This window comes from Drosophila biarmipes, chromosome 3L (genome assembly GCF_025231255.1).
Source record: "Drosophila biarmipes strain raj3 chromosome 3L, RU_DBia_V1.1, whole genome shotgun sequence".
In the NCBI taxonomy this organism is placed as follows: domain Eukaryota; kingdom Metazoa; phylum Arthropoda; class Insecta; order Diptera; family Drosophilidae; genus Drosophila; species Drosophila biarmipes.
The window spans coordinates 343,033-355,047 of NC_066613.1; the positions used below are offsets into that span (position 1 = coordinate 343,033).

The 12,015-nt window shown below is 37.6% G+C and overlaps 1 protein-coding gene across 19 annotated transcripts in view; it reads right to left on the minus strand.

The window, feature by feature from the left end:
• Window positions 1–12,015, minus strand: part of LOC108035863 (acetylcholine receptor subunit alpha-like) — a 604,633-nt gene that overhangs the window by 177,301 nt on the left and 415,317 nt on the right. For all 19 annotated transcript variants that reach the window (XR_007763683.1, XR_007763682.1, XM_050886180.1 and 16 more), the window contains one exon: window positions 7,356–7,602. Coding sequence is in view for 17 of the 19 variants with exons in the window: in XM_050886180.1 (XP_050742137.1) it covers window positions 7,405–7,602 (198 nt within the window). In the remaining 2 variants the exon portion in view is untranslated. The remainder of the gene's footprint in view (window positions 1–7,355; window positions 7,603–12,015) is intronic.

Here is a 12,015-nt window from a genome sequence, read left to right on the forward strand (position 1 = left end):
AAATTGACAAATAAAAAAGTTTAAGAACCAGTTTACAAATGGTTGACGCACAAAACTTAAGCACACATCCAGGAAGTCCATCTGGACCGGGAGAACATGTTGGAGTTGTTGTTGCTAAATCTCTTACGAGAGAGCTTTCGGTGATTACAGGGGAGAAAATATAATTTGCCCTATTTAAGGGATTAGGGTAGTTAGAATTTGTCCAAGCTGTCGAACTATAAGAAGTTTGGAAAAACTCAGCAAATAAATCAGCAATTTCAGAATCCGTCGATGCCTCCATTGAGTTTAGACGTACCGATGATGGCAATGCCGATGTCTTACGCTTGGCATTAACAAAATTGTAAAACTGTTTCGGATAGTTTGAAAATTCAAATTTACATCGATTTAGATACATAGAGTAGCAATGACTGTTGAGAACATTAAAATCTGTTAGAGCCACAACATATTTTGAAAAATCTGCTGGTCTATCCGATTTTGTATACTTTTTATAAGTGTTAGATTTAAGGTTTTTAGGTCTTTGAAGCGCATTGGTAAACCAAGGAGGTCTGTTTTGGTTTGAAAGAAACCCATCAGGTACGCATTCATTAAAAAACGTATTTAAGACTGTATAGAATAGTTCAGTGGCACTTTCAATGTCTGTACAATTGTACAAGTCTGTCCAATTATAATGAGAAATCATATCGTTAAGTTTATTATAATCACATTTACGAAAACATCTCATTTTAGTTGGAGAAACTAAAGGAGAGAGGGTAACAGAGCAGGGGATGCAAATGTCAATTCCATAGTTGGATGATATGGGTCTTCAGGTACAACAAGAGCGTTAATTCTACATACGGTGATTTCAGACGGGTCTGAAACAAACACAAGATCTAATTGTCTTCTTAAGGAATTTTTTATAAAGCTTACTTGCTGTAACGATAATTCTAAAAGGCCATCAACAAAATCATGGGCGTATAACGGCATAGCGACAAATGAGTCAGTAGGAGGAGACCAAGAAATATCAGGTAGGTTAAAGTCACCTAAAACAATCAAAAGGTCGGGATAAGACAGATTTTAATGCAGAGAGATGGTGCTCATAACTTACTAGGTCAGAGCCAGGTGGAATATAAAAACATGTAACAAAAACAGATAAAGATTGCAAAGAAACTTTCACACTTAGAAATTCAAATTCATTGGGAATATGAATGAGAATTCTTTCAGATGTTAGGCTAGAAGTAACGGTAATCAGGATCAAATTTTTTAATTACTCATCATTAAGCCAAAATCTTTCAGAAAGTAAAACATTAAAAACATCAGGCGGAGCATATATTTTAAAAGACGATATCCTACGAGCGTATGAATATCGAAATTGTTCAACTGCAATATCTTCGGATGCAAATTTTTCACGTATAAATTCCAGAACATCCTCAGATGTGGTATCTGGGGTGAATCTAGAAAGAAATAATTGCTTCCTTTGTGGAACAACTGATAGTTTCTTACGCCCCCCAGAAGCAGTCTGAACCTCACTAGGCTGAGATCCAGGAACGGTGACTACAGTACCTATAGGAACGGTCGGTACCGATTTCTTTGACTTAGCCAGTACAGAACCTTTTAGTCCGGAAACATGGACATCACTCGAGCTAGTTGCATCCGTACGCACAGTTGGTTCGCTTACCCCTGTATCGACAGGAACTGCTGCTACCAAGTTCGGATTTGGGTTGGATTCCATGGTGGTATTAACGGCGGTTAAGCTGGCTTTTTTTGCGTTTAGGCGACTCGGTTAATAATTTTTTATTATTAAACTGGGAACGGACGTTATTGAACTCCTCATTGAGTTGCCTAAAAGCACCCGAGATATTCAACAGGCTGTCCCGAGTCTGCTTCATAAAGCCGCTCATCTCAACCACCATTTCCTTGCAGGAACCACATGACCACATAAGACCAGAGTTAAGATCAATAAAATATTTCACTATGCCGGTGAATCCTGCACATTGACGTGGATCATCGAATCGCAGAGCCAGCAAAAAATAAAGGGGTCTTTCGTAGAAGACGCAAGTGTGAAGTTTTTCTTGAAACAGACAAGGGCCATTATAAGACAAACAAATGAAAAATGTAATGAAGTAAAATATCAAAAATACCTCAAAGTAAATTTGGCACTGGGATCACATTCAAAAATCACAAAGGCACAAAACACAAAAAAATAAGAGCGCGAGATCCCGAAAATTTATCATACGAGTAATAGTCATATACCACAGCGCTGTAAAGTAATTACCTTTTAATATTACAGATAATAGCTTTCGGACCATTCGCAGCCTTCTAGTTCTTTTTAAAACTCGGTAAACGATCATCCTGCTTTTTCCTTACCATGTTTATCCACACACATGGATAAATGCCCTTATCATTGCTAGATCTTGTAGTCATTGCGAGGGGGGCGGGGTTTGTTGGCGTTAGAGTAGGCGTGGAAAACTTATTTTTGGGGCAATCGATATTTCTTGATGAGACAAATACATTTCAGCAACAAAATTTTTTCTAGAATGAAAACTGTGGCCGCCTCAGTTACCTCCCACAAGAGTGGGCCTTAGAGTGGGCGTTGCGTTTTTTGTAGATCAATCGATAAGTGTTGATGAGACAAATACGTTTCAGTTAAAAATTTGTTGTTAGCATAAAAACCGTGGGGGGTGTGTTTCGCGGATTGTGCGCGGGCATGGCTCCTTGCTAGAAAACTATCACACAAATTTGGTATTTTCAATAAGTACTAAATTGGTTAAGAGAAGTATCGCATAATTCAAACGGCATTTAAATTTTATTTACGCAAAATACTTATATCCACTACTGAAGTCGTTCGATTTTCATAAAGTTAAATTCGAAATTCAGAACAATATAAAAGACGTCATTTCCAAGCTAGTTGGATATATGTTAAAAAGTACCTACCATTTATGTTGAACTATTAAGATTTTTTATTAGTTATTGCAAAATTAAAGTAAGAAAATTCCGATTGTTTTATGCTTGTTAACTATAAATTAACAGGCGAGACGAGAGTGCGTTTAATGTCGAGATCAGAATTCGTACTTAATTTACAAAGAGACAATTAGCCGAAAGCTGGGGCCAAGTACGCAAGTATACAAGCTGAGAAAGCTAGATAGATAGAGATACCTTTCGCGAAGCAATTAATATATGTTATCAAATTAAGACGTTAATTAGCTGCTGGGATTGCGTGACCCGACATACTCCCCACCTTGGAAGCCTGAGTTTCAACATCATCCTTAAGGGATAGCAGACACAGCTTGTTTACTGCTCGCTTTGTCACTCCTGATGCTGTCGTCAGAACGGCAACTCGAGCAACTCCATTTCCACCGAACAGACTCTGGCGTGGGGCCACTTCATGGCAGGCAAGTATTTGTCCTTGACCAGAACCAAGACATTGACAACCAGGCCAGGTTTTGGGGTGCGCCTCTTGGAGCGCTTCTGCAGTAGTGTCAAGTATTCTTCTTTCCATCGGAACAAAAAGAACAGCTCGTTGCGGGCGCCAACAAAGTTGATTGCATTATCAGACCAAAGCTGCTGCGGCCTAATTCTGAGCATACAAATCATTTGAGTAGAAACGATACCGTAGAGAGATTCCTGATCAACTCCAAATGAATAGCCTGGCGAAACAAATGAAGACGCAAACGTAGCATTTTCCTGGAGGCTGGCTTCGCACCTCTGACTTGTAGAGAAATGGCCCGCAAAAGTCAACTCCAGTGACTTCGAATGCATGAGATCAACCTAGTCGTTCCATTGGAAAATCCGCCATTATATGCTCAACTTCTCGAGGCTTCATCCGAAAGCATCTAATACATTTGTTTACTTCCTTCATCACCAGGCCAATATTGGGATCGAATTATGCCGAGTAGTGCCCGTGCCCCATTGTGCAGATTGCGTTCATGATAGTGAGCAATAATGACAATAGTGACCATCCACTTTAATAGCCCATATTGATTAATGAATGGCGAAAGAGATGCAAACGAGTGCAACAATTCCTTTGACTGCAATGATTTGATGTCATCCCATGAATGTAAGCGCTGGACAAGACGAAGCAACAGCAGAGTCCCGCCTTGAAGATCAGACACCGAAAGCGTAGGGCGACGGATGCGATTACTAAACTTATAGTCGTATCCGAAAATTCTTTAAAGGGAAGCACAGGAATAGGAAAATTTTGAACTAGCCACTATGTCTTCGTATAGAGATTTTATTTGTAGAATCCTCCGGCGAACATCAAGCGTTGGCTTTTAGCAATGATTGGGGTTCGCCAGTCAGCTTTAGGGCCACAAAGGAATTTTGACCCATGAACACAGAGAGGAGACTCGTTGAGTTCAGCAGGAAAGGCACCTCGGGAGAAAGTTGGAACATATTGCCACTGAACTCACTCAGTTAGCTCTTAAATGTCAGCCGAACCGATCGTTACAAAAATATTAAATCTGGATGGCTCGTCTCGGATCCATGAAAGCGCCACAGCAGTACAATTCTTTCTCAAATGCACTCGTCCCATTCACTTCTGTGATGAGCCTAGACAAGAGTTCAGCGACACAATGCCATAAAATCATCGTTGAGAGAATATCCTGAGTAACTGGCCGCCGATCCATCAAAACCAAGAGAAGCTTTGTGGTGAAGCTTTCTTCCTTTATGACGCAATAATAAAGCAAGAAGTATCTGCACGACCCAATTTCAGCGGCAGAAACTGTTGACATATGTCCTAGATCGAGGTATTCCTTTATGAATGCTGCATATTGAGCTTTCAAGGCTAGCTGACGATTCAACTTGCTCTCTAGGTACAATAATCTTCGATAAGCTTGATAGTAGGACTCTCCCAAGAGATCTAGATTGCGCTTGGCAGGCAGCTGAACAGAATAATCACAGTCCAATTCTTCCTTCGTAGCGCGTATAATTGGCTCGGCACAGCTTTCCACTTTCCAAAATCGTCAAAGATCATCTAACCAATCGAAGTTATTCTCTCTACTAGACGTACATCTTGAGATGGCATTAGAAGAGACATTGGAAAGGCCATAACCTTCAGAAACAACCCAACTCAGAAGAGTTTTTTTGAAAAAAGGGTAGTCCAGGTGGAAGCTTGATTTGCCCAACGCACAACATATCGAAAAAGAGATTGGCTCCAATCACCGGGGAGCATAAAACCTTGGGTCACCTAATTCTATATTTTTGGGAGTGTTCCAGTTGCCGATGTCAACGTTGAAGCTTTGCTGTCTTTCTGTTATGTTCGGAGCTATCACCTCGGTAATGTTGGATGAGTATTCGGAAGTTCGGGACTGAATCTTAATACTGACCGAGTGAACATCTGTCACAAAACTAGAATCTCCCATTCCAGTTACAGATGTTGAAGATTTTATTTTTTTTTTTTGAAGCTGATTTGCTAATCAGAACATTATTGGATGTAGAGTAGAGCTTAACAGGAAACGAAAATGTTTTTTACTCAAGCGCTAGTCGTTGCTAAAAGCAGAGCAGAGGGTGAGATACAGGGAAGTGCTTCTTGAAGCTGTACTCCTTCTTGCAAAGAAAAAGACGCTAAGTTTCCCAGGTGAAGCCTGACTTGCCGGATCCATCTTTTGGAACAGGACTTGGACGATGATGCATCCTGCGATATATTCCGTCGTGCCCAGTCTTTTGAGAGCGGAAATATGTGTATCCTGAAGTGTCCAGAGCCACTCTGCCACTATGCTAAACGAACGACGATTATTAAATCTATTTTGCAACAAATCCAAAGCAATTGCGTAGTTGCCATCCGAGATTTCCAATGAGATTTTTCTTAACTATGATCGCAGATGCTGCAACTTTTCTACGTTGGTGAGTTCCGTATGACTATCTATGATAGTGGTAAACATAAAATAAAAATCACACCAATTCGCATAACCTCCTGCGAATTTTGGAAGCTCAAGTGGGGGTAGCAATGCTGGGCGCCGAAAACTCCCGGAGTGACGCCTTCAGCAAAGGCTGAGTGAGAAAGAAGAAGAGTTTCAAATCACTTTCCATATCCTCGAAATCCAATTCATTGAGCTCACCGAGAGCGTTTTTAAATGACTCTTAAAGCTCATCAATCAACTCCAACCTCAAATGAAGACCGGAATCGTCTCATGAAGTTAACGCCTCACTTGATAGAGACTCCACTAAACGCTCCACTATATTAAATAAAGCTTTAAGAATATTGCCCTGCTTGCATCAGTGGTAACGTCTCAAAAAGCGCCTAGAACAACAGAAAAAAATCAAACCGTAAATTCGGTTTCAGCGGGAAGATGAGCGCAAAGCAAACGAGGAAATAACAGCCCGTTACTTGGCTATGTTCGCTCCTATGTATAACTGATTTTGCGCCTTACATGCAAATTTCCGCAATCACCAACTTCTATTTATTTATAGCGCTCACTGCATTTATGGCTTTATTATTTGTTGTTCCGCCAGTGCACCGCAGCCGCAAGAACGGAAAAGTTATTAAATAGACTTATGTGATTTGCACTTGGTATTATTTATTAACAAATCACGTCACCAACGTTGAATAATAAGCTTTTTTATTAGTTATTGCAAAATTAAAATGCGAAATTTCGGGTTGCTTTATGCTGATTAACAATTAAAAGAATGCTGGGCCCTAGATTACAATTATAGAAATGAAAAAGCTAGATAGCGAGACATACCTTTCGCGATATAATTAATATAAGAGATTAAATATATATATATATATATATATAAGAATATTCTTGATCAGAATCCCTACCCTAGTCGATGTCCGTTTGTCAGTCCGTCCGTACGAACTCTGACGTACGAGAAAGTTGGGACTTGGCATGAAGATTCTTAAACTTTTTGCGTACCGTAAATTTGTTTCAGCAGGGTGCCGCATTATCGATTGACCCAAAAAAAAATTTGTCACATCCACTCTATCGCCCACAAATTTTTCAGGTGTGTTCCATTTTTAAAGCGGTCATCTTCACAATTTAATTTAACTGTTATACATTTTTCATTTATAAGCTGAGTAACGGGTAGTAACCTTACAATAGCGTCTCTCTTGTTTGTTTTAATCAAGTTTCGTAAATTTTATACATTTAAGTCACCAACTTCTGCGACAGTCAGAATTGAAAAGGCCTCTCGATCTGAACTTACTCTCAGAATAGCGGTAGACCTTTGTGATAATCAGTCATTTAAAATCCTAAATCTAGCAACAATCCTTAAAAATTTAATATGGTGTTACTAACATTGATTATTATTTTATAACTGCAAGGGTATACAAACATCGGGTCGCCGAAGTTAAGTTCCTTTCTTGTTTTCTTTAACGAATTAAATGTTTTTTAGTTTTTAGGACTGGGAATAATTTGTTTTAAATTGAGTTTAAGAAATACCAATATGAATCCTGCGAAGTATTTCTTAAATCTCTCCAATAAAATAGTGTTATTGCGGAGGTCTGCAGCGTCCGGCCGAAGCTCCAGAAAAGTCCAAATCCTTCTGTTCAATGATAGGAATACGATCATCATACAATGTCGGGGCTTGTAAAATGATTCCAGCGGTTCCAACTACAACGGCCAATGTAAATATCCACAAAAATAGTCTATCCAGCACCATAGCAACGTATTTCCAGTCCTCTTTAACCTTTTTTGAAAAGAAAAATAAAAACCGCGATTAGAGTTTAAATAGGCATGTGGCTAACATAGTACGGCCTTTAACTGTGCTTAACACTCTTACTCAAAGTTACATATTTTTATTCAAATTAAATTTACTCGGGCTATCGAATAATCTAATAAATTTCAAGATATCTGAGTTATAGAACTCAGAGGGATGTAAACCCTGTTTTAGTTTTCATTCCTAATTATTTTTGCAATAAAAGCTATTAAAAGCGGTTACGGAGGTTTTTTAGGCGGTTTTGAATGTATTTTGTATGAGTTGTTTTTATTATACGGGAGCGACGGTTTTTGCAGCGGAGGTTTGGACGCTGCCGAGACTGCCGCTGCGATGACCGCCGCTGCGGTCTTATACTCTAGTTTTTCTTATACGATTCCTTTTGAGGAGTGTGTCTAGGAAAAATGAGCTGAGGAATTACTTTAATGTTAAAGTTGTATAAGACTTATAGGATCACGTTTTTTTTAGACGGGTGTGTATAGAAAAATTAGCTAGTGGGATCACTTTAAGGTTTATATTTTAAAGCATTTTTCAAGCCCTTTCCAATGGTATAATTCTCTGTTCTAAAATAAAAACTGCACATTTTGAACAAAACTCACAAAATTAAAATTTCACACCTTCGCGCACAACCAGTCATGAGTAAGGACTCGAGGGTAGGGGGTGAGATTCGGGTTCGTGGGTACACACGTTCACTTTCTCCTGCTGATTCTCAGAAGATAACGAGGGGTCACAATATTTTAAATGCAATAAAATGGGATCCGTGGAATACCAAACACACTGATTATGGGATGAGTATACGCTTGCAATTAAAAACAACTCATACAAAATACATTTAAAACCGCCTAAAAAACCTCCACAACCGCTTTTAATAGATACTCTTAGCTTAGGGCTTAGGAAATTCGAATGGTTGCATCGCGATATCTTATGCCAATGCTGGCCCGACCTTAACTGACCATTTATTCATATCTTGCTTACACAGAGATTGCCTTTCCTTAACCTATGTCGAAGTTGCACACCTTCGATATTTACCTACATCCAGACCCCTCCTACACCACGTTCACCCCCGGTAACTTGTTATCAATCCTTGTGTTCCTTTTCCTTCTAATAACCATTCTACTGGGGTATTGGGCTGCTCCTTATGTTCGAGAACCAATCGGATTAGTTCTAGGATTACAACATGCCTGTATGCACTCCCTGTAGATGTCAACCTGTTAAGTGAACATTATGGACTATAAAAATGACACCACTCAAATTGCTCAGGATCAGTTTTTCAAATGCCTCAGTACTGCACACCTATGGATCTAATCGTAGAATTTATCGATTCGGAAAACGAGATTGAGATTAACAACCTGGAATTACCACCCACGCAAGAATCTGATCTTCAAATAATCGAAAACGCGGATCTAAAACTTGTGCAGGTTTCCGAAGCAGAAGATTCGGTTGATCGCCTTCTACAAAGCGTATTTCAACCGGCTGCATCGTCGACCCAAAATAGGGACCCAGGATTGGAGTCTCTTGAGTGGAGCCAGTTTCCATTGGGGACTACTACGCAGGCTTTCTTGGAATCCCTTATCACACACGAAGAAGGTGAAGATGTATTTCAGTGTGCACAGGAATTTCAATTGGATGGCGACCTATCCAGGCTAGAAGATGAGGTTTTTCCTAACGACGACCACATCTTTGAAGAACTTATAGGACCTCAACCGCCACCGACTAACCATTATTTAACTTTGCTGGATGATGGAGATGACGACGCATTACTAGATGTTTTATTTGACCTAGATTCTTAACTTTTTAACTATAAATACGCGATGCATAAAGAAAAGTAAAGTAAAAACTATTTTAAAATTGAGGTCTTATAATTGTTTTTTATTTATTGAACAATTTTTCTTTGCCTTACAAATACTTTTTAGCTATGCGTTGTGAACCAATAGACGATGCATATTAAAGTCGTATCGCAACCAAATTTTCCGTACTTTAGGACAGAAATAACAATAATAAAAGGTGGATATAGATTTCTGATAGGCGAAGTTGTGTAATTTTAGGCCGCTGCGAGTAGTAAAGAATTTTGTTTCGCAATGTACTTCTCCATTTCGATGTTTTTAAAAATAAACTGACTTTTCTATAAAAAATGTATCTTATATAGCATTTGAGGGACAATTCTTACGTTATATATACTAACTTTATTTTAACGCTATTGAAAGATTTATATAAATATAAAAAGAGATAGACATACTGATATGTATTTCTGAGTTTATTCTCAAGAATTACATAGTTTGAATAAGTATTTTGGTACATATAATGAAGACATATTGTTATCTTATTTTCTCCACATGAATTGATAGAAATGTATAGTTTTTGACAAGTATAAAAGACCATAAAATTTCTGGTTAAAGAATTAGTAAACAACAGTTAGGTACTAGTGCACGACAAATCCAATCTTACGCTGATCAAAAATGGTATGCATATAAATTAAAAGTAAATACTTTATCACCTAATTTTGTTGAATTTGATAGGACTTCTAAGAGACCTTAAATGACGTGAAGCCTGTGATTGGCTAGACATAAATTGAAAATCTATGTATTGGATTTGAGTATAAGCTGAAAAAGACACCATATGGAACTAAATTAGCTCTGTATTTAACTGATAAGGACGATAAAGATGTTTGGATATTTCTACCTAAAAGACACCATTTAGGAAATTAAATGAGAATGGAATAACTCATATGGTATATAAAGAAAAAGATCTGAACAGATATAGTTGTGCTCAAATTGAATTTTTATCAGTAAATAAGTTAAGTAAATAAGATTCTGAAATATGAAGAGCTGAGTTTTTAAATCCAACAACAATCCTAAATCAGTCTCAAAAAGAAATAGTTTTCATTAAAAATATACGCTCAAGAGATAAAAATATTCTTTATGCAATTTGAAGACAATTTCAATTCGAGCAACACCTACAAAGGATGACGTTCCTAAAAGCTACTTTGGAGGATTTAGCGGAAAAAGAGTTGATCCATTCGAAGTTTGTATTCCATTATAAACTTTGTCCCTGGAGCGATCGTAATGTTAAATTCCACATAATCTAAAAAGCATATTATAACCTCTTGAGCTTTGAACCTTTTCAGCGTTCGAGTAATCGAACTCCAGAGCCTGGGAAGGAACTTGAACTCCGTTAACCAATAAGTTAAAGCGTTGAATTTTAAAATGTTTAAATTGAAATGGGTCTAAGCCTCTGTTTCCCGAGTATGAGCGGTTCTTAACCATACAAAAGGCCAGAAAATTTGGTATTTGACCAATAACTGCGTTGTCTATCGACAGTGTATTGTTGCCCGGATATATTGTAAATGATTTGACTTTAACCTTGCTGAATGGGTACAGAGCATTTTTTGTTTGTAAAACATGATGATGAGCCAATAAAATGGTTGGGTTAACTGTTATGTGGTTCATGAAAAGTTGTGCTTCAAGTATCTTTAAATTTGATTCAGTAACAGTTTCCATTAAATTAAACGCTGTTTTTTCAATATTGAAATTGATTCTTAAATCAACATTGTTAACAAGCAGTTTGGTTTGATTGAAAATATCTCCATGAACTTTTCCGAATAACTCAACCTTGTTACTATTTTGAAACATATTTTTAAGGGTTTCATTCGAGTCCGGATAAACATATTTCCCTGCTGTTATTCTTCCAAAATTGGGAAAATAACCTTGGGAGGCCAAGTGACTTTCAGAGGCGTCACTCCCATAGTTTAAAATTGTTTGCAAATACGCTCTATAGTGATAATTATTATCACTTTGCGATACCAGTATATTATTTAAATAAGCTGACGAACTTCTAAATATTGAATGTAGAATATTGTTTACAACACCAACAGCATTTCCTTCAATGCTGTTGTTATCATTTTTTTTAAGTTGCACAACAAGTCGTAAATAAACACTGGATAAATCTCGATACGTTTCACCATTTCCCAAGCAAACAAATTCGATTGAAGAGGCACCGTCCAAAGAAGCAATTGGGTTGTATGAGACTTCTTCAGTTCTTAGAATAGAACTTTGCGTGGGGTGTGCCGCAAACAAATCTAATTCACTTTTCATACATTCGATATGCGTACTCATTTTGCTTTAGAAAAAATATCTTTAATATTTAATTTTCTTGTTGATTTTTTTTTTTTATGTTGCGTTTGGGTATGTTTACGTGGTCGTTTAGATGTATAATGAAGTCGTTTTTTCTTATTACCTAGCCTTTTATTTCTTTTTCCACTTCCACTTTGAAAACGGGTAATTTTATCAATTGCTTTATTTGAAAGATTTTGTAAAGCAATTTTACTTTGTTCTTGAATTATATTTCTTAAAGGCTTTCTCCCAAATTCATTGATTACAGCCTTACCAG